The sequence below is a fragment of the Mastigoproctus giganteus genome, chromosome 8, assembly GCF_048544385.1.
Source record: "Mastigoproctus giganteus isolate SK-2022 chromosome 8, ASM4854438v1, whole genome shotgun sequence".
NCBI lineage: Eukaryota > Metazoa > Arthropoda > Arachnida > Uropygi > Thelyphonidae > Mastigoproctus > Mastigoproctus giganteus.
In genome coordinates, this window is record NC_143582.1 from 162051368 (window position 1) to 162078822 (window position 27455).

The window sequence follows — 27455 nt, forward strand, 5'->3', positions numbered from 1 at the left end:
TCATTTTCATTTGTGTAGTTAATATTTCATACCCTTAGGTTATTTTCCCTTCTAAGAAGTTTTCCCACGTGAGAAGTTCTAAACCTTCAGTCCCTTGGAAAACTTCTTATCTGGATTCTACTGTATATCCATAAGAAAATATAGCATGAGGAGGATACAAATATGGATGAACGGTGAGCTGGCCAGTCTAAAAGAACAAAAATATAGCATGGGGACAGTAACATAACAGAAAAAACTACTGAAGCCCATAATCACTACAAACTGAACTGTAATAATACCAAAGAAAGGGTTATGTTGAAAAAGCCAGATTATGAGAAATCACAGACCAAGAGAAAAAAGGATGTGGAAGGAGTTTTTCATGTATGTGAATACTAAGGAGAGAAGAACAAATAATATCAGATACTTGTGTGATGAACTTCTGGTTATGACAACCGGACATGGGAAAGTCTAATACTACTGATATTGTGGTTGAATTTAACAGGTACAGTGGGGCCCCAACATCCGATGGTAATTCATCCCACAAAAGCCATTGTATGTTGAAAATATTGTAAGTTGAAACCAATAATACATTGATTTCCTGTAATTTGTTCCCCAACAATACATAAAATAGATATTTCTTACATGTTAACCCTGAGGGCTCACATCTGGTGAGTATCGGCTTGGCACACCCAAGATCTTGAGCTGGATATCATCATTCTTCTCTTTCTTGGTGATTCCCTTCTACTTTTGACTCTCTCTCTCTCTCTCTCTCTCTCTCTCAGGGTTACTCGGGAACTTTTTTTTTCCCCTGGTGTAGCATAAGCCTCAGGCTTCCTTGCATCATATGAATATTAATAATAATAATGTTAAAAATTAGTGATCAAAATAGTCATAAAACATCTTTAAAAAAAAAAAAACCCCAATAAATTAGCATTTACATTAGCATAGACTTGAAGTGCAGAGCTGATGAAATCAATGGTGGCATAGTGGTGGTGGGTTTGGTTTTTGGTTTTTTTTTTTTTAGGAGCATTGGCAACTAAGGCCATATTGCTCCGGGATATGCGGTGGTCATTCCCTGACCTTTCCGCATCCTCCGTATTTGGTGGTGACGGGCTCGAACCCCGGTCTAATCAAGAAGCATGTGCTACGCACTACTGTTCCTTCCCACCTGGCTACGGAGGCGTGTGGTGGTGGGACTCTATATCAAGCATCAGGTGTCTTTTCAGTCTTGTTTCTATTGGCAAAGAAACTGTCCAAAATGGACTGTTTTTTACGACTTTTTTGTAGCTTTCTGAAGTAAGAAATGGCTTGTCCTCCATTTTGCACATCATGAGTTCAGTGTTTTCAATGTTGGAGTATTTTTATCACTTCTCTTAAATGCTCACAACAAGAAATGACAGTCTTCAACTCTTCAGCTGGCACGTTTTGGGTGTCATTTTCTTCCTCTTCCTTTCCAGTGTCACTGTCCATAATTTTCTCCAACTCTTTTAGCTCCTCTGTTGTTAGCTCACGGCCATTAGCGTCAATAAGGTCCTCCACATCCTCTTCGCCAACTTCCAGACCCATTGATTTTTCAAGAGTGACAATATCATTTGTTGAAGCACCATCAATCTTCAAATCTGTCAATGTTATGGATAATTAAAGGCCAGATGTTTTTCAAGGCTGAATTTAAGCACCTGGTGGAAACATCATTGCAAGAACATCATTGAATCATTGCAATAATCCAGCAAGTTGAACTTTGACCTCCAAACATTTTTGAGGGTGACAGCATTTTCACCAGAGGTCGGTGCAAAGCAACTTGTGAGCATTTTCGTAGTGTAGGTTTTCTTGAACTTTGCAACCACTTGCTGGCCCATTGGTTGAAGAAGAAGAGTGGTGTTGGGTGGCAAAAATTTGACTTGAACAAAATCAAATTGTGCCTGAAGAGATTGAACAAGGTTGGGATCATAGCCTGGCGCATTATTCAGCAGGAGCAGTGGCCTTCAAAGGAACCTTAGTTTTCTGAAGATAACTCTTCACTGAAGGACAGAAAACTTCAAGTTCCCATTCATTGAAGACATATCCCGTAACCCAGGCTTTCTTGTTACTGCACCAAAACACTCCCAACATGCCTTTGTCGACCTTTTGTTGTTTAAATACTCTGCGTATTAGAGTGATACACAAGCAAAGACTTCAGCATAAAATTCAAGAGGCATTGGCACCCAACAGGAGAGTGAGTCTATCTTTTTTAGGCTTATTCCCAAGTAAACTAGCCTCCTCCTCAGTGATATACGTTCTCCTGGGCATTCACTTCCAGAAGAGGCCGGTTTTGTCAATGTTAAAAACCTGGTAGGTAAGATAATCCTCCTGATCAACAAACTCTTGGAATTCAATTTTAAAAGTCTCAGCTGCTTTTTTTTATCAGTACTGGATGTTCCCCCATGCTTTTCAACACTTTTGACATTCACCCTTTTTTTGAAGAGCTCAAACCAGCCTCTGCTGGCTTTAAAGTCTTCAAAGTGCATAGCACTGCCACTGGTTGATGGAGCTTTAAGTTTCAGATTGTCATAGATCTGAAATAATCGCATGAGCGATGTTCCGCATGCCACACGTTGAACAATAAAAAAGATGCTAATTGGTTGAGAACAATCGTACAAGTGATGTTCCATGCACCATGTGTCTGAAAATTTCCACCCATGTATCGTTCCAGCTGTATCAGTACCTGCAAATATCATCGGTCCTTAAAATAAACGATTGTATGGAAGGTATATCAGTTCCTGAGAATATTGGATGTTGATGTCATCGTAAGTCAAGGCCCCACTGTATTTTGCATCAATATTTACAGAAGAAAGCCCCTTCATAGTAAGGGGGAACTGTGTGAGTGTAGCTGAGTAGCATGAAATTAGCAATACTGAATTTTAGCTTATTTATTAGAAAAACTTTCAAGACTAAAGGCAATCAGGCTTCTGGAGTTGACAGAATATGCCCAGTTATTTTGAGAGGGGCAGCAAAAAAGTGCATTGAACCATTAAGGTTAATATTGATGGCATCTCTGGACTCAGGAGAAATTCCCTTGAGTTGGAGAAGTCCCAATGTATCACTAATACATAAAGATGGTTCTAAGATTGAAGTGGGTAACTACCAACTAGTAAGTCTGACTTCAGTGATATAGAAAATCCTGGAATTAATGATGAAGAGGGCAATACAGGGTCATTTGAATAGAAATGGAATTTTGTAGGAAACACAGCATAGTGTCATAAAGGGAAATTCACGTTTCACTGGTAAGCTATTTTGAGAGAGTCACTCACGAGCTGGATGTAAGAAATAATTTCAACACTGTTTACTTGGATTTCAGAAAAGCATTTGACTCATTACCACATGAGAGGTTACTGTATAAGCAGAAACATGTTGGAATAACAGGGGGGGGGTGAAATCCTTAGATGGATTGTAGGATGGCTGTAGGGCAGGAGGCAGAGGACTGTGATTAACGATTACTCTATAGATTGGGCCAATACTCCCAGTACGATACTGGAACCATCACTGCATTTGCTTTTCTTAAACGACACTAACAAAGGGATATGCTGCATCATGTCAAAATTTGCATATGAGTCAAGATTGATAGAGTAGTCGATAATAAGTGCTAATCAGCACTTTTTCAGGATAAATCAGATGAAGTTCAGGGATGTTTAGAAAAGTGGTAGCTAAGTTTTGCAGCAAAATGTAAGGTCTTACACTTGGGTAATAGAAACCCCAAAATAACTTATACATTTGGCGGAGATGAATTAAAAAAAGTAGAAAAAGGAAGGCTTCCTTGCACCATATGATTAATACTATGGTGCAAGGAAGGTAGGTGCAGTTATTCTGGATGGCATAATATAAAATATCAGAAAATCTTAACAGAGGAAACAAAAGAAACATCCCAACAGTCCAAGAATTTCAAGAAACATCCTAACAGTCCAAGCATTCAAGAAATCCTTCAATTTATTAAATCCACAGAATATGCTTCCCCCCCCCACACACACTCACCAAGAGGAACAATGAAAAATTCAAGCAAGACTGACTCCATATCTTGATAAACCAAAAAAAAAACACACACAATTAGGAGATCTTACTTATCTCACTTATCGTGCTTAGTTATTAGACCTTAATTTAGAAGTTTTTCATTTTCCAATTAAGAATTTTTAATTTTGTGAGAAATTATCTAATGTAAATTCAATTAGTTTAATACCTGACCAACATTTAAAAATTAATCCAGTAATTTTCAATTGTACATTTGATAACCATGCATCCCCCCACCATTCTAATATTTTACCCATGTATATTACTTGAATATTTATACTTGTGCAAAAATTAGCTCTTTTCATTCTGTCACTAGCAATCCTGATGCTGAAAATATCACCTCAGTCCAAGATTAATGCTTCAGTCACAAGCTCCTAAACTGCAAAATACTGCTTAAAGTTAAAATTAACACATTGACCAATTTTAATCCATAGTACAGATCATAGTTCTTCAAAAAATATCACAATTTTTACCTTTGTTATTTAACAACAGTAAAAATTTTCTTTATTAAAATTCATATACTATCAGATGAAAATAGTCATTGGAGGTAATCAGTGGTACGTTATTTAACATTTCGGTTTGTAATTTGCAAAGTCACTATTTTAAAAACTATGATAACTTTTTTAATTTCTTGAATTTATTTTAGACGTCATAACAATCCTTATATTTGGGGTTGAAACATCATTAGTAGGTTTAACACCAAAGTATACATTTTATCTCAATAGCCTCTCAATCGCATCACATCTCAATGACATCTCAAAAGCCTAAAAAACTAAAAGTTTTATTCAAAACTTATATGGAATTAAGTGTTCACCTCTAAAACTGACTCAAATCTCTTTTTTGATCATCCTAAAAATTACTTTATCCCATTTTTTCAAATTCAGTTGTTGCTCTTATTCCAGTTTGCCATCCTGATGAATCACTCAGATTTTTTGGAATTTCTTTTTCTTTCTTTGAAACTCAATTTTCAAAGGAAGAAACTACGAAGAAATTTTTCTTAGTGATTTTAATATTCCCAAATCCAGCTGGCTTCAATTTCCTAGTTATATAGGGCCAGATGGTAGGATGTGATGCCTCTGCTATTACTGATGATCTTACATAATTTCTTCATTGACCTACTAGAATATCAGGAAATCCTAATCACAAAACTCTAACACATCTTGTTTTTTCCTTCAAAGAATAGAGTTGATGTTAATTGTCTAGAGTTGATGTCAATTCTAGACAATTAATAGAGTTGATGTCAATTTCCTAGTTATATAGGGCCAGATGGTAGGACGTGATGCCTCTGCTATTACTGATGATCTTACATAATTTCTTCATTGACCTACTAGAATATCAGGAAATCCTAATCACAAAACTCTAACACATCTTGTTTTTTCCTTCAAAGAATAGAGTTGATGTTAATTGTCTCCTAGGTAACAATATGGTGATGGTCTCTTCTCAAATGAACTTCTGTCCCATGGTCATTCTCAGTCTTGTGCATTACAAGTTACAAGTACAATATCAGATGATCTACATGAATTTTATTTACCTTTCCCATAGTTGGACTGCTGTTTTAAATTGCCTTATTCCAATATTTCTTCAAATCATATTACTGAAATTATTTTCATAAGGATGAAATCCTTTATTTCTTATTCGACCATAAAAACTGTTGTCCTTTATTTAAAACACAATTCCCAAAAAATGTACTAAAGTTGTTTAAGAGAAGAATATAGCATATCACAATTGGCTTGAACCCAAATTATGAGCTTCATTTTCTCTTAATATTAATGATAACAATGGTAGCAAACAAGTTAATAACAAATCCACAGACTTGATATTGAAAAAGTTCAATTCTTGTCCAAATAGTAGTTCAGCTGTCTGATCTATTGCCAAAGGTATTTGCTGCAATTCTGTCCATTCTAACAGGGTATTATCAAAAGATAATGTTGACTTATTAGCATCTTACTTTTCCTCTAAACCAATGACTTATATTGAACACATTCCATTAATTGCCACCTTTGGTTTTCTGGAAGAAAGACAGAATAATCCTGAAGTCTTGATGCAAAATATTTTCCAGTTCCTGGTGGCATTTTCTCATTTGGTTGGGTCTCATGTTTTGCCCCAACATTGATTCCTTATAAATGAATAAATGAGAGGAGCTTGTTTAGATCTTTTAAGATAATCAGCACTTAAATATGTGGTAGACACAGAGTTCATTGTTATGATCCAGAGATGGTGCTTTAGCTTTGAATAAATAAAACATCAATGTGAACTAAATTTGAATCAATGTTACCAACTATTGGAGTTTTAATGGAAATGCACCATACTTAATTTTTTGATGATACGACATTTCATCAATGTGTCAATGCATATAGAACTACATGGAGCAACATGGAAGTTAATTACTTTAAACTATTCTTATTTGTGGCCATAGAATTCAAATGATAGCGTGGTGCTCTAATGCAACACTATAGCCAATACTTTTCCACAAGAGATGCATATTTTAATATTTGCAGCAACAGTGGTCAGTGTTGTATGAAATTCACTTAGTGCTTCAAAACTAAGTTGGTATAACAGAGAAAAACAACATGACTGGATAGGGAAATATGTGAGAATATTTATTCTGAATTAATGCTAATTTACATGAATTGATTTTTTTGGGTGGGGTATTATTTGCACCTGGCATTTCAGGAGCTACCTTGCTGCCCTCTTCTGAGGCTAGAGGAATCTATGGAAAGGCCTACTGGCTAGGACTTTTTTTAAAGAAATCCCCAAGCACAAAAGGTATTAGAACCTACAATACTTAGTATTGTGTATGGGTAATTTTTGTGTAGTGTGTAATTTTTGAAGGCAGAAAATACAAAAGATATTTGTTGACATTATTTTTTGAAAAATACATATGAAGACAGTTGTTCCAGAAAACAGAAGCAGAAGAGATAAATGAGGAAGAGAAAAAAAGTTGGTCCTGTGATTGTCTATATGATGGAGAGAAAGAGAGAGACTATGTAAAAGATCAGTCATTAATCAACCTGATTGCCCTCTTCTAAATAGAGTCAATAAGACAGAGGTTTTAGGGACACTCTCCAGATGTGGGAACAATATTCCATGGTAAAGCAGATTTGAGATAAAACAGCTGCAGAGTAGCTGTTTTAGCAGAAAAGTAATGCTGCAAATGAAAAGGAAAACCCATTTTTTTTTTTTTTTTTTTTTTTTTTTGATACAGAGGAAGTAGTATTTGTGATGTGCTTATGCCAAGAGAGATTAGAAGTCAGGATAATCCCTAATAGAATATGTGATCTTGTCTAGAAATCTCAGTGCCACCAAAGATGACCACAGGAGCAGGATACTCTTTTCTGCAAGAAATAAGACATCAATGAGTTTTGGAAAGATTGAAGTTAACTAAGTTTTCTTTCCCCATTGGAGAATTATCTAGAGATCAGCACTTACAAAAACAAAACAAACAAACAAAAAAGACTGTTTGTGGCTAATATACAATCAGGACATTCACACTTCAACAGTCAGTCCTGGAGGCAGGAAGAGGCGCCTCCGTAGCCAGGTGGGAAGGAGCAGCAGTGCGTAGCATACGCTTCTTGATTAGACCGGGGTTCGAGCCCGTCACCACCAAATACAGAGGATGCAGAAAGGTCAGGGAATGACCATCGCGGAGCAATATGGCCTTAGTTGCTAATGCTCCTAAAAAAAAAAAAAACCAAAAACCAAACCAAACCTGGAGGCAGGATCCTTCCCCCCCCATATGGGGAGGCCTCTTCAAATCAATTCATGTAAATTAGCCTTAGTTCAGTATAAATATCATCACATTTCTCTATGCAGTATTGTATTATCTCCTATGCCATTTATACTTCTGCTTAAAATGAATACAGTCAATTCCAGTTATTTGGGACACATCGGGACTAGTGCATTTTGGCCCGATTAACCGGTTGCCCCAATTATCCGAAGTTTCACGTAAATAGTTAAAAATACAATGTATCCTCCCCCTTTACAATTAGTTCACTGTACAATCAAATCATGTTACGACGAACTCACCATAGTAAAGTACCGTTCCCTATACGATGTGTAGTAAGCGCTGGTCATTGTGATCACGTTCGAGAATTGAATTTTAATTCAATTAAACAGCGATTCTAATTAGCGAAAATAGGATATTAAGCACAAGTTTACTCTTTATTACCTTACCAATTAAAAAAATTAAATGATACGTGAAATTCGGAAGAATATATGTGAAAATCGGAATAATTAATATGCACTGTAATATGAACATACTAACTAAACTAGTTGACATTTCTGTTCCCTGACATTTGTGCGTGGGGGTTAAAATTTAAAACAGTAAAAAGATAAGCAATCAATAACAAAAAACACGGCACACACAAATTGCAAGTAACACATATGCGCTGCAAGTGAGAACGGAGTAACGAGTTACAAAGCTTTAAAAAGAGGAACGAAGAGAAGATTCTGAAAATTATTTTTTTTACATGATTGAAGATTCCATGGAGGTGTAAACACATTTCACCATAATAACCCACAGAATTCCAGCTGTCGGTATTATTGCAAATTCAATAAGATCGAGTTTACTATCTGTTTATGATAGATTGCACTAACAGAAAAGCCCAATAAACAGGTGACTGCTAATTGTTTTTATTGTTTTATGGTTGTGACCTCCAGAAATCCGACCGAACTACGTGGTACAGTCGGAGGCAAATCGCAGGGTAATCTCCAGTACTGAGGTCTCCTTCCCCGATTAAACGGCATTTTGTCCCAATTAAGCGAAGTAAACCCCGGCTATTTTCTCGATTGGTTTCTGTTTTTTAAGATTTGCCCCAAATAAACGGCTGCCCCAATTAAACGGTGGCACAAATAACCAGAATGCACTGTATATTGTAAAACTTATTTATTGTTTAGTTAAAAGCATTCTACATTAACAAGCTTCACACAATTATCTCAACCTTGAAGTGAAAGTGGGATCATTATCCCATGTTTAGTCTCTAGAGCAGTGATGGCGAACCTTTTTGAAGAGTGGGTCAATTATTTTTATTTCTTTTTTAAATACTAGCCCGTGAGTCATAAGTTAGTGGCCTCAATTAGAAAGGGGGGGGTAAAAAGGGTGCCAATTATTTGGAAACATCAAACAATTTGTTAAGAGATAAAGTTGACAGTTGAATCTTTTTGGTTCTCACTTTTGAAATAATCCAAAAAAGGTTTTAGTTTCCTTTTTGATTTATAACTTGAACTTTTGCAAGTGAAGAGCTAAAAAAAAAGTAAATATCGAAGCTTGATTTGATACCTTGTACCACCACACCAGGTGACATCATGACCAGTATTGCCTCTGCACAAAGTATTTGAATGAGCAAGGAATAAAAGAAAATGCTTTTATTTTGAAATATTCTTCATTAATAATTAACATAATTACAGATACAGTATGTGTAATAAAGTTGATAAAAGTATATTTAATGCGAAATTTGTTGTTGCTTACTTTCAGACAGTTTCTTAATATTAGGTACATACTTCGTGTTCATTACTTTAATACATTTTGCAGTCAATTAATTTCCAAGTTTATTCCTGTTGGAAGATTTAACAAAATTCATTGAGGAAAACAATTTTTCACATGAATATGTGGACCCGAACATTGTGAGAAGAGCGTTAGCCAGTTTCCTCGTACATGTAAAATTGTTCGGAGAAGAATACCATGCGTTTAATATAATATTTTCAACTTTTAGTGTGGGATCTTCATTATTCCTATCTGCATTACTTTCTGAAATTTTTCCTTCTACTTCGAAAATCAAGTTTTCAAATTTATTTTTCCACACTATGCTGCTTTGGAATTCAATTAATTCCATTTCTAAGTTAGTGATACCTAGCCACATAAAATTGTTTAGCTGCATTGTATCGTACTCTGCTTTATGTGGGCATAAAATAAAGCGAAATGTATTTTCCAAAATTTTAAATTGATTATATCTCTCATGGAAAGCTTGTTTTATTTCTTGCAAAATGGTTACATATTTTTTAATTGCATTTTCTTGAACGTCAAGAATATTTTCAAAATATTTAGTGTTTTGAAAATGTTTTTGTAATTGAGGAAAATATTTCATGGTGCTCATTTCCAAATCTTTAGTAAAGATGTCAAGTTTTTTCATAAATATTTTGATATTTTCAAACATCATTAATGCAATTTGTCCATGTCCCTGAAGTTTTTTATTCAGTTCATTGAAATGCTGAGTGATAGATATCACATAAGAACATTAAATCATTTAGCCAATCTATATTTGAAAATTCGTCATTATTGTTTTTTTCATTCAAAAAGAGCTTTATTTCGTCTAATAAAATGACAAACCGATTAAGAACTTGGCCGCAACTGAGCCATCGAACGTTGTTGTATGTCAAAATCCCAGAATATTGGCACTCAATTTCCTCTAATAATTGTGCAAATTCTCGCTTATTAAGACCTCTTGCGTTTATAAAGTTAATAACTTTAATTACAACTGGCATTACATTAGAAAATGTTTTTAAACCATTCTTCGCACATAGAACTTGCTGGTGTATTATGCAATGGAATTCTATCAGAGAATGTCTAATATTTTGCTTAAGCTGCTGAATAAAGCTAACTTTTTTCCCACCATATTGGGAGCACCGTCTGTTGTTAAAGAAACAATTTTTTGTAGGTCAATTTCCATTTTTTTAAATGCATTATCAAATTCTTTAAAAATATCAAGACCGGTACACCTTCCTTTCAATGTTATTAGTTTTATTAACTGTTCTTTCATTATATTGCCTGCATTATATCGAGCAAAAACTGCTAGTTGTGCATAACCATTTACATCAGTACTCTCACATCTAAAGCAATCGAATACTATAGACTTTAAATCGTTATGTATTTGAGAAGAAATATAGTTCTATTACTCGATCTTTAATAGTATTGCGACTTATTGGTACTCATTTATATGCTTTATAATCGAGTCTTTTTCTTTAAAATCTGAAAACAGAGTAGCACTACATTCTAAAAATGCTTGTTTTACAAACTCTCCTTCTGAAAGAGGTTTCCCATGGCGAGCAATGCAATGGGCTACTTCAAAACTAGTAGCTGTAATGTTATTTTTCGGAGTCAAAAAAGTTTTTAAAACACTTGTTTGTGAATCATTCTGTTTTTTCTTTTGTAAAAAATATTCTCTCCTTTCTTCGTCTGTTGAGAAGCCGAGATTTGATTGCAACTTTTCAAAATGTCTTTTTACATTGAATGTACGAGAGGTGACTTTTTTCGTTAAAAATAACACACAGTTGTTTTATTCTTTTCAATCACACCATATTTATCAAACCATTCTGTTTGATATGGTCTGGAGCTTGTACCATTAGTTTTCATTTTTTTAACCACTGACATAGTTCAGGGCTATGCCTGCAAAAAAAATATATATTTTTATAACCTACATATATATTATATATGTAGGATGCAATAATTTTAGATGAACTTTTATAAACGTAGGCCCACTTAATATACTTTCATCGGTTATGTAGATGAGAAAATTTGACAATAGAAAAATTAAGTTATAATCAATTTACTATTAACACTTCTAGACTCGTACGTCAAGTCTAAGGTGCCTCCGTAGCCAGGTGGGAAGGAGCAGCAGTGCGTAGCACACGCTTCTTGATTAGACCGGGGTTCGAGCCCGTCACCACCAAATACGGTGGATGTGGAAAGGTCAGGGAATGACCCCCGCATATTCCCGGAGCAATATGGCCTTAGTTGCTAATGCTCCTAAAAACCAAATAACAAACAAACAACAATGTCAAGTCTGCCTCTTAGTCCAATACTGCGAGAGTGCGTGCTGGTAACTTTGGTACTAGCCCGATACATCTCCGTTCTTCAATGCAACGACAAATCGTGCCAAGTTTGTGTCACAATGTAATGAGTCACCCCCACCCAGAGTTTAATACAATGTTCTATTGTACTAATGTTCTACTGTTTGCCGACGCGCGACGTCCACATTCCACTTGGATTTTTGTTATTTTTCATTTATATATTTTATTTTTATTTATTTATTTTTTTATAAATCTGACATTACATATTTATATTTTATAATTGTTTAATATTTTCGATTATCTTTTCTCTCTGTTATAATTAAAAAAAAGTAGGCCAATATTACAATAAACGCGTGCGCGTGGGTTACTTACAAAGCCTTCGTGGGTCAGTATCTGACCCATGTGTCATAGGTTCACCACCATGGCTCTAGAGCAAAGTCTCCGGCATCCCCCTCTCCCCATTCTTCAACCCATGCACGGTACTAAGTACTATAGGTTTTGATACCTTTCGTGTTTGGGGTTTTCATAAAAAAAAAAAAAAATATCACTATTAACTGTATTGGCACAGCAGCCAATCAAGAAGAGGGAGGAAAGAAAGGAAAAAAAAAAAAAACCCTGACCTATGTGTCTACTTCTTTCCTTGGACACTAATCCAGCAAACCTTTGAATTTCTGGGAACTACTGGCCCCAACTGCTAATGGATGCAACTTTAATACCATGAAAATTTTCCCTTCATTTATTTCCCTATCCTATCATCTTTCAGAATTTTATAAAGCTCAATTAACTCCCATCTAAGATACCTATTAATATGGGTGGGTACCATTCAGCCAGTCTCACTGTGCACTCTGCCCATTTTTGGACCTCTTCAAGAACCTTTTTTTTTTTTTTTTTTTTTTTTTTTTTTAGATGTGGCTTCCACACTTCAACACAATATCCAAGTGAAGTCTCACAATTGCCTTATAAAGTGGAATTATAATTTCCTATCTTTACAAGGAATTAATCTGTAAAATATCAAAAGGCACTACGGCCCTCTCTTTTGCTGCATGTTCCACACAGAGAATTTCATGTCTGCATGTGTTGTGTTGTCACCCCCAAACCGCTTTCTTTCTCTACTTTTTTTTTTTTTTTTTTTTTAACTAATCCTTTCTCACCATGTGTCATTTTGGATTATGTCCCAAGTGTAAAGTCTTGCATTCTGCAGGACTAAAAATGTAGCTGCCACACATCTGAAATCCCTATTTGAGAAAATGATCACTAAACGCTCAATATTCACATCACGTACAAATTAACATCATGTCCTGTATTCCTTCATCAATGTCATATGAGAAAATCAGAAACAGGAGGGAGCAGTCCAAGCACCAATTCCCATTTCTATTTTGAAGAGTAACTAACTATAAAAGTAACTATTAATTATAACCCTTTACCTCCTGTCATGTAGCCATCCCTATAACTTATCCTAAGGATCTTACCTGTGGTCCCAACATGCTACAGCTTATACAGCACTCTCTATTCAGCAAATAAAATACTTTTGCTAAAGTACAAATAAACAATGTCAAAGTTATTTCCTACAGCTAGCTCATCAGTGACATTGCCATACTTTATCTGGTTATTTTAACAATATTTTCCCTTTAAAAAACATGTTGTGTTCCCTTAAGAAAACCATTCCTCTCTGGATGACCCTATATTTCACTCTTAATCATTGCCTCCATCATTTTCCCTACCACTGAATTCAGACGGAGCAGTCTGTAGTTACCCAGTTTTTATTTTTTGAACCACCTTTATGGATTAGAAATACACTGGTGCTTTCCAGTCCAAGGAAATCATCTGTGAGCTAATGAAGCCCTCAAAATTAACCTTGATGGTTTAATTCATTTCATCACTACTTCCTTTAAAACAGCTGGGTACATATAATCTATCTTAAGATTCTTACTCACCTTTTTTTCTAGTAAACAGTCATTTGTACAAACAATTATTTGCTAGTTAACCTGAGTGCTATAAAATCAGCAATATGAAAGAAAATCCATATTGTTTGTTTTACAGCACTTAGGTTTCACTGTTATTTCTCCTTGCTAAGAAGGAACTTTCATCAATAAAATTTAATGAAAAGTACTCATTTATTTCATTAAAAAGAAATTAAATAAGTTAAATGCTGTTTATCCTAAAAAACCTGAAAGGAAAAGTGAGAGAAAATTTTGTTATACTGTGTGAAAGTGAAAGAGATCTTACTGCTAGAGTTTTCAGTCTTGATACTTATAAAATCAAGTATATACAACACATTACTTCAGTGGTTCCCAATCATGTGCCACAAAATCAGGAAAAACTCCATTGAGTTCAATGGCAATCTCTATTTAAGTGTGCGTTAAATATGCATCTTTTAACTTTAAGTGTGACTTGAGTGACAAAAGTTGGGAACCGTTGCATTGCTTTATAGCACTTTTTGAAATTTTTATGGAATGTATCCTAATATCATTTAATTTGTGTTTAACTGATCTGCAAAAAAAAAATTACCTTTACATTCCTCCACAACAGAATTGGGAATTTTTCGCCCAAAGAAGTCCACTACTTCCTAAAAAAAAATAAAACATAAATATGAGTCATTAAATAAAAACAACAGCAAACAGCATAATAATAATTATTACTATTTATTTATTTTATTTTTATTTTTTTTTGTGAAAATGAGCAATATGCACTTGAAAAAACAGCAAGAAAAAAAAAGTGTGTGTGTGTACTTCAAGCTTCTCTTATAGCACTTTCAAAAGGGCTGGCTCAAAAGAGCATTATAGGTGGAAAAGTGTTATAAGCAGGACTCACCAATTCACAGGAATGATTGAAAGATCAGAAGAAAAGAGCAATAAAGGCAGAATTGTGCTATAAGCAGGAGTGTTACAATGGTAGTTTACTGCACACAATAGTGATTTTAACTATTTCTAGGCAATTATTTCCTAAATGGTGATCATTAAGATAATAGTGGTTGGGATGGTATTACTAAACTGAGAGTAAATATAATCAGTTTCCTCTATTGAAATTTATATATTTACAAAACTATCTCTGGGTTTAGAGCGGCAGATAAAAAATGTCAGTTGCAAATTTATCTGTTTCGATCACACAAACCTTTTGTGCCTGAAGTATATATTATGTATAATTAGTGTTTTTGTATAACTGTAGTCTTGGAGAGTGGTTATGACAATGATTATATTACAGATGACAGAGATTCCCAATTCTTTCCATTTGCTGATGAATCACAAGTTATAAATCCCCCCCCCATAAATTTTAAGTTTTATATCAGTTTACATTTACAGTATATAGGGTGTTTCAATTCTAAGGCACAGAGTTTACTCATTCACTTATATTTAGGTTTAGGCTATTTGTAATCTGCCCTTTTTTGGGGGGGTGCTGAAAAAAATTTGAATTTCATGTTAAAATTAATTATTACCGTTTAGATTTCATGATTTCCAAATTTAAACTAATCAACTGCTTTTTTCTCAATAGAAAGTTGTTCTCCACCATCTGCTTTTTTTCTCAATGGAAAGTTGTTCTGCATCCTCTGCTTTTTTCTTGATGGAAAGTTGTTCTCCACCATCTTTTTAGCCAATAAATGGCATCAGTGTATTCCTTAAACATCAATGGCAATGGGAAAAAAGAATTACATAATACTGGTTACAACTGATTACATAACTGCTGGAGAAATGAAAAGGACTGTTTAATGATATGATTAATCTATGTTATAAGAGATGGCATTTCCTCCCCCATTTCTTGATTCCTGGTGTTTGATTTGCATGTTGTTGTTAATTATACACAGAAATATTCTTTCAACACATACATGAATCCTGTATATATATATATTCTGTTTACTTTCTTTGTAATATCTTCCAACTGCCAGCATGAGGTACTGATCCAGCTGCCACTTAAATTTGCCCAATTGACCTTTAACCACTCAGATAGCCAGTCTATTCCTGTTGATAATATGCAAATTAAATACAAACTTCATGAGGTATAGTCTATTAGTTTTCCAACTGTTTTTGTTAAAGCCAATTCAATGTGTAAATTCTATCATTTATTTTGCACCCCCCCATCCCTGTGCTGTATATGCTGCAATGAGATTCTCCCTAAGGTGCTTAGTTGCAAAGCTATGTAACCTACATTTTTACAATCTCTCTGCATATTGATGATAATTTCCCATTATCATCAGACAAGTCACCTGTTTTTGACCTTTTAAAGAAGTTCAATGTTTTTCTGCAGATGAAGCCTCCAGAGCCCACACTACTTATGTCCCATTAAGAGAACTTTTCATTACTCAGCACAATCTGAATAAATTAAGTCTGATGTGTAAAGTGCAAGTGTATATTTCACTGAAGTGGATAATAACACCCTTAAAGAACATATTTTTTTCTGATAGAGTAAGACCTTTTTTCTTCTTTATTACAAAAATGACTTCAGAATAGAGTAAATCCTTTATGATCTAGCACCTCAGGGATTGAGAGGTGCTAGATTTGAAATTTTTTTCAGATTTTAGAGAAAGAGATATAACTGTGATACAGTGCTGCACTTGCTTCAGGAGCCCCAAGGTTGCAGGAACCTAGAACAATGCACTCACTTTTGGTCTAGGGCCCCCACAACCTTATTTTCATGGCCTTAAAAAACACAGTATGTGTGTGTGTCAGGGCCTCAGACTGCTTAAATCTGGCACTGGGTATTTCTGAAGAAGCACATTTAAATGAATTTAAACTGCAGCCATTATCAACCCACTGCAGGATGGAAGCCTCCTCAACAATTCATGCCGAGGGAAATGGACCATAATCTGCCATGCTGGTCCAGTGTGGGTTGGCAGATCGACCGTATTTAGCAGTCAGGGGCTTGAACCTAGGTCTACTCGAAGAGCGTGTGCTACTGCACTCCCGCTCCTGACCACTCGGCTACGGAGGCTTTTAAATGAATACTAAGCACTAACTGAACTTATTTACATCAGCACACTAAAACATAGGACTAGTGGTTAACAAAAATGTAAATAATAGTTCAATTGGTTATCATCAATATGTTGTTTTTGCTATGCTGTCATATACAGTACTGTCAATTTTATATGCATGCAGGTGGTAGATGACTTTCATCAACCGGTGAAATACCACCACTTTGCTTATTGGAGGCTTGAAGTGGTGAAACCTATGTTTAGTCTCTAGAGCAAAGTTTCCAGCATCCCCCCTCCCCCCCATACACAACCCATGCACAGTACTAAGTACTATAGGTTTTGATACCTTTCGTGTTTAGGGTTTTCATTAAAAAAAAAAAAAATATCAGACAGAGAGAATATCAATGAATGTGCTTCAGAGGAATAAATACTTGCTAACTTTTAACTTCACCACCATTATAACTTGTCACATAGCTGACAAGTTACACAACTAATATGCATGTAGAAGAGCAGCAAAAAACCTCAGAATTAAATTGTGGAATTAAATCTATTGTACCTGCATGTCAGTAAGTCATTCAAGGAAAACACTAATCACATGTTTAATAAAGCATACACTTTTCAGCTGTATCCATACTAAGAATTTTTATTTCTCTTCACTTTCAGCTGCTATAAAGTGATGTCAAAATGGTTATTGGCTCACACAATAATCGTATGATGATCAGCTGCATAGCTGTAATTTGCAAGAGCAATTTGCTCTAATTAATGAAGTTTATTGAAAAGGCAACAGTATTAAGAAAGAAAATTTTCATCCTTTTTTGTATGGATTCTTAAAGAAAGACAAATGTGATTACTGACACAAATGGTGGATTTCACAGTTTCCTATATTCCTACAGTCGCATTTTCAAAAATTTTCATTATTTTATATTAAAAGCTGTACTTATTGGATATTAGGAATTAAAATTACAATTGGTTTTTTTTTTTTTTTTTGTTAGTTGTTGGCACATTGGCTTCTGTGGCCATATTGCACTTCGCAAGGTTTTTGCATTTTGTACTCTGATCCAAGCCCGAGACGGGAATTCAAACCTGCAACCTTTGGGTTGCCAGGCAGGCACTTTGCCCACCAGTCTGGCAAAATTACAATTGTATTTTTTCTTGAAGACTGGTAACCCCTATTGGCCTTATATCATTAACCAGGTGTGATAAAAATATAACAGCAGGCATTGATAGTGGACTTTTTTTTTTCCTTTTTTTTTTTTTTTTTTTTAAACAACAGTGTAAAATTATAAATTATAAAAATACTCTGTAAAGTCAGTGGAAGCAGTATATTATTAATATGTCTAATACTGATGCCCAAGGCTTTTCTCTAATGTTAAAAATCCATTTTTTTTTTATATTGAAAACATATTTTTAGTCATTTTTTAAATATACCACTTGTATATTTAAAAACTTGTTTGAAGCCAGTTAAACAAACATCAAATTTAAGTATTTTATTGTTTATTTTGACATCTCTTTTGTTTCATTAAAAATTATTCCTAGATACATAGAATTACTGATATTCTGATTATTAATTTAGCCAAAACTAACATTTTCTTGCCTCTTTTGGAGATTGTGTCAGGTGCTACAGTATATCCTCATTAATTTGTTAATGGATTATTCAATATGCAATGTATATTACGAGTCCCTGACCAGTGTGATACAGGGTTTGATACGTATTTTAGCCAGAATAATTCAAAATACATCTACAATGAAATCTTATGTTTGAATTGGGTCCCATAACTTGTAAATTGCTTGTCTACTTCAAAAAGATTGCCAAAACCAACTACCTGGAAACGTCATTATAATGAAAATGAATGCAGCTATAATAAAGCTTTGCTAGTATTGTTACACAGTGTATCACACCTTTAAATTTTGTTCATTCCCAAGAATTGTGTATATGAAACCCTATATACGTCTTATATAGGGTCGGTCACACACACACACACACACACACACACACACACACACACACACACACACACACACACACACACACACACACACACACACACACAGAGAGAGAGAGAGAGAGAGAGAGAGAAATTATTCATGGTACAAAATGTAATTAATGCCAGTTCTGTGCATCTCAGGTCACTACATATGTGTGTGCTTAATTTGAGAAAGAAAATCACAGTGAACGTGCTTCACACATAAAGGTACTTTTTCATTGGGGGATTTAAAAAAAAAAAAACTATTCACTTTCTCACATGTAATAACAAAAATCAGTGACTTCCATTTTTGTCACCATGATACTGCAGTTTTAATGTGCAGCTCAATGTATATGAGCTGTATGTTAAAACATACACTGCATTGTTTATGTATAATTGTACATACCTTCTACAGAGACAGTATCCATATTTTGGGACATTATTTGTTTAATATTTGTTATCCATCAAAGGGTGACATTTCTTTCTTCTAGATAGCCATTCATTCAGTAAACTTGGTAACAGAGACTAACATAGCACTTTTCTTTCTAATTACGTTTACAAAAGAGGAAGAACTGTGAAATTTAACCTTGGGTGTGTGGAATAAACCAAATTTTTTGTGCACATAAATTAAGATTTATGCACACAAAATAATTTGTACATTTAAGGAAGACCATATGGAACTGAATTTACCTGCCATTGGAGCTTTTTCTCCTGCTATATCTACTTACAGGTTCCCTTAGTGACCCCCAGTAGCATACTGCTAGAACTTATTGTGCAAATCCCTGAAATTGCTGCTAGTTCTTTGCATGCGTTTTGCCTGTGCACATAAATTAAGGTTTATGTACACACAAAAAAGTTTCGTACATTTAAGGAACAGATAAACTATAACATTTTTTAGGAGTTTTTCTTTCATTTTCAATACTGAACCAAGTTAAATGAAAAAAGATATAAAAATTTTGTAAAATCCAAATATGTGATGCTGCTAAACATGGTACCATTTTAAACAAACAACAAAATGATGTAATTTTATTTTTACATCTAATCTTTTCCTTCATTAAAGATTATTACTAGATAAGCATTATGGGCTCATTGGAGAGGTTTACCTACATGTCATGTCTATTGTCATGTAGTCACTAATGAGACTCGTAACAGAGAAGAAAAATGCATGGGATGCATATAAATTATCAAGCGACTCAGAAGCATATGGCAGATATAAGTTAATCTGTAATCAGGTCACAAAGGAGGTTCGGCAGGCGAAGGCAGATTACGAGAAATCCTTGGCAAAAGATGCTAAAATAAACAGCAAGGATTTCTTTACTTATATAAACTCTAAAAGGAAGGGGATGAATCTGATCGGTCCACTTGACATCGATGGTTCGACTGTTGATGATCCTGCTCAGATAGCAAACAAACTGAATGAGTATTTTGCATCTACATTCACACGTGAGGAATTATTAAGGTTTGAAAATGGCAGCAGGTTATCAAATTGTAGCAAGATACTTAATGATTTTGTAATAACCGAGAGCAAAGTGGAAGAGAAATTGTTGAAGTTAAACGTAAGAAAAGCACCTGGGGTGGATGGGATCTATCCAGTTATATTAAAGGAGGCGGCAAGGCAACTAAGCAAACCCTTAGCCATAATTATGAGAGCATCCTTGGACTCAGGGGAGGTTCCCACAGACTGGAGATGTGCAAATGTATCCCCAATTCACAAAGGGGGATCGAAGGGTGACACGAGTAACTACAGACCAGTTAGTTTAACTTCTGTTCCGGGTAAAATAATGGAGTCGCTGGTTAAGGATGCATTGCAGGATCATCTAGACAAGACTGCAGCAATAATTCAGACACAGCATGGGTTTGTTAAGGGAAAGTCTTGTCTGACAAATTTGATAGGATATTATGATGTGGTTACAAAGGAACTGGATGCGAAAAATAATTTTGATATCATATATTTGGATTTCAGGAAAGCTTTTGACACTGTTGCGCATGGAAGACTATTGTACAAATTGGAGCAGAATGGTATTAAGGGTAAGTTGCTACAATGGATAAAAGGATGGTTAAGTGCTAGAAGACAGAGGGTGGTAATCAATGGGTGCTGCTCTTCGTGGACTAATGTTATTAGTGGAGTCCCACAGGGTTCGGTGTTGGGTCCACTGTTGTTTTGTGTATTTATCAATGATATTGATGAAGGTATATCAGGCTTAATGTCGAAGTTTGCAGATGATACAAAGGTTGGCAGGGTTGTTAATGATAGTAATGGCAGTGTGCTACTGCAACAGGATCTAGATAATTTGGGCAGATGGGCTAAGAAGTGGCAACTGAAGTTTAACCTTGACAAATGCAAAGTACTACATATGGGTAGAAGTAACCCCAGAGAAACGTACCAACTATGTGGTACTACACTTAAGGTGGTAGAAAATGAAAAAGACCTGGGAGTAATTGTGCAGGCAAATATGAAGTTTTCTGAGCAATGCAGACAGGCTGCCAGGGCAGGTCATGGGGTTTTGTCAATGATATATAGGAATTTTGCTAGCAGGGAAAAGGAGGTGATTATCCCTCTGTATAAGGCAATGGTCAGGCCACGGCTTGAGTACTGCGTACAGGTCTGGAGGCCTCATTTTAGGAAGGATGTAGATTTACTTGAGCGTGTACAGAGAAGGGCAACAAGATTGGTGAGGGGAATGAAGGGATCCTCTTACCAAGAGAGGCTTAAGTTCTGCAAATTGCAGTGGCTGGAGACTAGGCACCTGCGCGGTGATCTGATTGAGGTATATAAGGCCTTGAATGGGTTGAGCACGCTGAATTCTGATGGGATCCTTCCACTTGTTCAGATTACGAATCTAAGGGGGCATAAATTCAAATTAAGAAAAGACAGATGTAGAATAGATGTGCGGAAATTTTCCTTTAGCCAGCGGGTGGTTAATTGCTGGAACAAACTTCCATCTGTCGTTGTGGAAGTTGATAGGTTGAATAAATTTAAGGAGGAACTGGACAGGCATTTGGAGGGAATGGTGTGATTTTTTTTTTTTTTTTTTTTGGCTGATGCTGCATAAGCTCATACACTTGCTTTCTTGCATCACATGCCACTACTACTACTACTACTACTATCAAAGCATCGTTGGCTGATAGTAATTTTTTCATGCAATTTTATAGGCTGTTTCAGTAAATGTTTCTTTTTTTTTTTATTTTTTTTTTATTTACTGAAGGCATTAACTATAGTCATTAAATTACCAAATGGAACCTGAATTTACCTACATTAGAGCTTTTTCTGCTGCTATATCTACTACAGCCAGGTTTCCTTAGTTTCCTACTGTTAGAACTTATTCTGAAAATTCCTGCAATTGCTGCTCATTCTTTGCATGTGTTTTGCCTGCGTTTCATGGCTTTTTTTTTTTTTGCACCCCACATTGCCAACAGCAAAGTAATGGTGTCAAATTTTTACTGCCATAAGAGTATACTGAAGTTTTAACTTTTGTTCCTCAGTATCTCTTGAGCAGGGTATTCTCTTGAGGCACTGTTAAAAAAAATTTCTGAGCAGTAACTAATTTCAAATTGAGCTGTGTGAAAATTTCAAATTGAGCTATGTGTGAAAGTCAAGTGTGCTTCATTCCTTTCTTTGGAGTTGGTTCATCCTCACATGTTATAGCCATGTTTTACAGCAAATTCTTACAACCCACTGGGTCAACAATGACAAAATGATTAAGTGTCAAATTTTCACCAATGATAAAAGAGGAAACCTAGCTTTTAACTTTTATTTTTCTGTGGAGCACCCCTTTGAGTCAGGAAAAATTTTTAAGTGGTGCATGAGCTTAACATTCCAACTGGAGGTGATCAGTTGCACTTTCCTGTCTGACATGACTGCATTGTCATGGCAACAGAATTTGACCAGCTGTCCATTGGGATAAACCCAGCATTGCAAAATAAATAAATAAAATAACCAAAATTAAAGGGAAAGTGAAAAGCAAACCAACAAAAAAAAAAAAAAAAAAAAAAATTATTGGATAATCATGTTTTTTTTATTCACTGTTAAACATTATTCTGCAAAATATAAGTGATTCTAATCACTTATTTTTTCAGAATAATGCTTTTTAAAGCATCACTAAAAAGCAAGCAAACAAAAAAAAAACCTTATATAATCACAGCTTCTTCTTCTCCTTTTGAACACACTCGTGTTTTAAATAAATTCAGTTTTCTTCATACAAGAATTTTTTATTTTTATTTTTACTGGAAATTGCTCAATTCACTTAAAACAATCTTCTTTGTCACTGAAGTGTCAGGAACAATGAAAACAAAACTCTGAGCTACAAAACTGATGGACAGGTGGGTGTCACAGTGAAAGTCACTGAGGTCAATGGCCACATAATGGAAACTAAAATTTCCCTAGCAGTCAGTGGCATCACATATTCAGATTTTTCCAAAAAATTTATCAGATACTTCTACATTTGAACTGAACAGTTCTAATGACCTGAAAATTTTTTTTTTTTTTTTTGTTATACATTATTTATTTCAATATATAGTTGTGTATACAGAAATTAATAATAATAATAATAATAATAATATATATATATATATATATACAGTCAGTCCTCGTATAGCATGATCGTTGTGTTCCTAGAAACCCTCGTGCAATACAAAATCGTGCAATATAAACAACAAGCCCTATGGGAAAAATAGGGTTAGGTGTCGACCACCCAAGATTGAACACACATTTGTAACCAAAACATTACCAAACAATAAATAATCGTAACAAAATACTTACGTATTTTATTACGACTATTACGTAATAAAATATTGCTACTGCTTTTGCTTCTATTGTAAGCAAACTTGTTTTTTGTTTGATTTTCTATCCAAACAGATGACAGCCGTTCCATCTCTTCCAATTCTTTGTGTCTTAATCTAATGGATTTTAATTATACTTTGAGTTGTTCCTGCTATGAAAGTTGTTTTTATTTTCTCTGCGTTCTTTCTAATTCTTGGCGTTGCCTCATTTAGGCCTGTAGCACGTGCAATATCACATGGTGTTTCATTTCGCTCAAAGCGCTTCACAATTTCATATTTTTTCTCTATCGACAGAGGCGGACTGGCCATAAGCCTTACCGGGGAAACTCTGGTGGGCTGGAGGCCAGTGTGATTTTGGCCATAAACCATAGTATGAGGCCACTATAAATTTTCCCGGGTAAGAATTTTTGACCCAGTCCTCCTGTTTATCAATATTGCTTTTCTTTTTCTCTCTGAATCTGCAGTGTCTTCACCAGGACGCTTTCCTTTTCACACCTTTTTAAGTATTTTACTCATTTTTAAGGAATAAAGCACAATTACAAAACGAGGAGGCACGCTTGATACACATAAACAAAGCTGCATGCGTGTAGCAACTGAATAAACAATACCGTAAAGGCAGAGATACACTATTAACACCTCACATTTTATTAAAGCACATTTCTAGGGGTTACTACCATAAAACAATAAAAACAATTTCCAGTTGCGTTTCTGCTAGTGGAATCTGTTATAAACTGGTAGTAAACTCGATCTAATTGCATTTGCAATTATACCGATAGCTGGAATTGTTTGGTTTTTTACGTTATTATGGTGAAATGTGTTTCCCCTTTCACAGATATAAGAAACATAAATACATTTTCAGAATGTATTTATGTTTCAATATATAGTTCCTATCTTCAATCTTCATTCCTATCGTGTTGCGTTCAGTTGGGGTGATTCTGCGTTCAACTGCCATTTCTTGTAAACACAAAGGCGAATCGTGCATAAGCGAATTCGGTTCGTGTTATCTAAGATATCGTTCCCCTATTTATAAATCGTGTATGATCGAATTCGTGTTGCGTAAACACGTGTTATAGGAGGACTGACTGTATATATATATATTATTTTTTGTTTGTTTTTCATTTCAAACAGCTGCTTGAAATTTACAGAAAGGATTAACCATGAAAGTTTAACTTTGCTGTAAATGGCACTTATTTACATAAAAAAAAAAAAGAAAAAAAAGAAGGAAGAACAAGAAAAAAATTAAATTCCACAGCCATGGTAAAAGTTTCACAACAGCAATCATGTATTTTTCAGTCATACTCAGACACTGGTCATTTTCTGTCTACTACTTGTAGCTGCTTCAAAATGACATCTAGTTGGTCAAATGCAATTACACTATTCAAACCTATGACCTAAGTAAGCATTAACACAGAAAAGAGGAATGTTATCTTCTTTATATGAATTGTAAGAATTAAAATTATGGATTACAAATAATATCAAAAGACATGGATATTCCCATCTTTAGCAGATATGTGCAATTATATATAAACACAATTCAAATCAACAGGGACAATATCAAGCATAAGGTATTCACTTATAAAGCCCAATAAGTCCTATTATTATAATAATAAAGAGGTATGAGGTTTTCTCCTGTAATTTAAAATATAACAACAATGGACACCTGCTTTATGATGGATTCACTGTATGATTAAATCGCTTTATGATGGACTCTCCATAATAAAATACCGTTCATTACACAATAGTTGGTTAGTGCTAGTGGAGTTCACGTTTATGATTTACAAAAAATGTGCTTTTCTGATGAAGGACCTTTTCATATTTCAGGACATGAAAATCAGCACAATGTTTGTGTATAGGTGTCTGAAAACTCACATGCAGTGCATGAAAAAAATGTGATAACCTGAACATCAACATGTAAATATGTGGTGCAGGCCTTGTGATCAGATTATTAGTCCATTTTTTTTCCTTTTAAAAAAGAAGTAATTTAATGGAACAATCTATCTTGACATTTTAGAGAATAAGTGCTTCCACAATTGGAGCAATATCAGCTAAATGTTTTTCTTCCAATGGATGGAGCCCTGCCTCATTGGTATTCTACTGTATGTAACACTCTTGATGTCATTTCTCAATGGTTAGTTGTGATGGACTGACTGAATGGTTGCCTCCATCATCTGACATAACTGTGCTCAATTTTTTTCTTATGGAGTATATCAAGCATAAGGTATTCACAAAGACAAGAAATAATTGGAGCAATCCCTTCAATTTCACTTGAAATGCTAAGGACTGTAAATTCTGTTCCAAAGTTATGGACTTTTCTAATAATAAAAATTTTTTGAACACTGTATTATGATACCATATTTTCATTTCTCTTTATTATCAAAACACTTGCTTATGAAATAAAGATTATGAAGGAAGTTATATTCAGTATAATGTATGATTATTTCTTTGTGTATCACACACGTCAAATTAAACTCCAAACATATCAAATTGGATTTTAAGGCTTGTCACAGACATTCTCTCAGGTATGACAAGCTAGGGTATATCCCTGGGAGTCTAAAATGCTTCTGGAACTATTCAGATGATAATGAATTTCATTGAAGTCTGGTTGTTCTGCAACAACCAAATCCTCTGCTTGCACCTTCACGATGGTGGGACTGTTAGTAACCCTGGGTAAAACCCAGGGTTACTAACTTGTATTCAAGTCCTGAAATACGGTACCTAGTATACTGGAGGTGACCATCCAGGTGTAAGTGGAGTCAAGGTATGGCATCCACACCACACAGAGTAATGCTGCCTGTGTTACCAGGCATTACTAGGTGGTAGATGACTCTTATCGACTGGTACAATACCACCACTTTGCTTACTGGAGGCCTGAAGTGGTGAATCCCATGTTCAGGAGTTGCCAGAATAAAGCTCTGGCAACTCCTGTCTCTTCCATCATGCAGTATGTATGATTGATAGCATTTGAGGTTATAATGGGCAAACATGGTGAGATTCAATCTTCCTTACATTTTGAGGGTAAAGCTATAAAACAGTGTTCACAGGCTGGCTACTAGATAGGCAACCAGACAAACCCTATCAATAACTCTCTAGGATAGATCAGCTAGTATATAATCTCACTGCCTCTACTCTTCCAGATAGTAACTGGAGGAAGTCTGAACAGTATGTATGTGGAGTTATTGTTGATGCCACATTATGTCAAGAAGCTGGGTGTCTTCTTGCTGTGTGTATGCCACATCTTTTCACATTATAATATATCCTCACCTTTTTTCACCTTTTCTTTATTACTGAATCGATCATGAATAGTCAGACTAACAGAATAAACCATCTGCAAAAAGATCTCAACCTCACAAACACTTATTATTTCACAAATATATGTGATCTTAGTTCCAATGTCAATTAGTTCATTTCCACTTACAGTCTGCTGTTATTTGGTTTTTAGGAACATTAGCAACTAGGGCCATATTGCTCCGGGGATATGCGGTGGTCATTCCCTGACCTTTCCGCATCCTCCGTATTTGGTGGGCATGGGCTCGAACCCCGGTCTAATCAAGAAGCGTGTGCTACGCACTGCTGCTCCTGCCCACCAGGCTACGGAGGCGCCCTTACAGTCTGCCAAGACCCACTTGCTCTACCCTACAGAATCCCAATAATCAGTTGATTCAACCATTGTTCATCTCAGTTGTCCTAATTATTTGCTGTACAATTCATTTTGCTTCAAAAGTGGTACTTGTGCATATGTCCGTTCTGATATTCTCCGTAATCTAGAATCTCTGGTTTAGAAATCTCTTTACCCCATTCTGTTAAATTTATCTGTTGCCTTTATCAATTTTCCAATTTTACTAATCATTTGGAACTGTTTGAAGCTTGACTTTCTCAGATTACAACTCTCCTAACAGTGAGGTAAATTTCCTTTGCAATTTCAATGTATGCAATTCCAGCCGGCTTCAGTTTCCTAGTCACATGGACCCAGCAGATTGAGATGCTGAGGTTTTTGCAATTACTAATGA

The 27455-nt window shown here is 35.1% G+C and overlaps 1 protein-coding gene across 1 annotated transcript in view; it reads right to left on the bottom strand.

Moving 5' to 3' along the window:
• The window catches only part of cutlet (chromosome transmission fidelity protein 18 homolog), a 404162-nt gene that overhangs the window by 10516 nt on the left and 366191 nt on the right, over positions 1-27455 (bottom strand). Inside the window, exon 20 of the mRNA XM_090380385.1 lies at positions 14311-14368. Within this exon, the coding sequence (XP_090236511.1) occupies positions 14311-14368 (58 nt within the window). The remainder of the gene's footprint in view (positions 1-14310; positions 14369-27455) is intronic.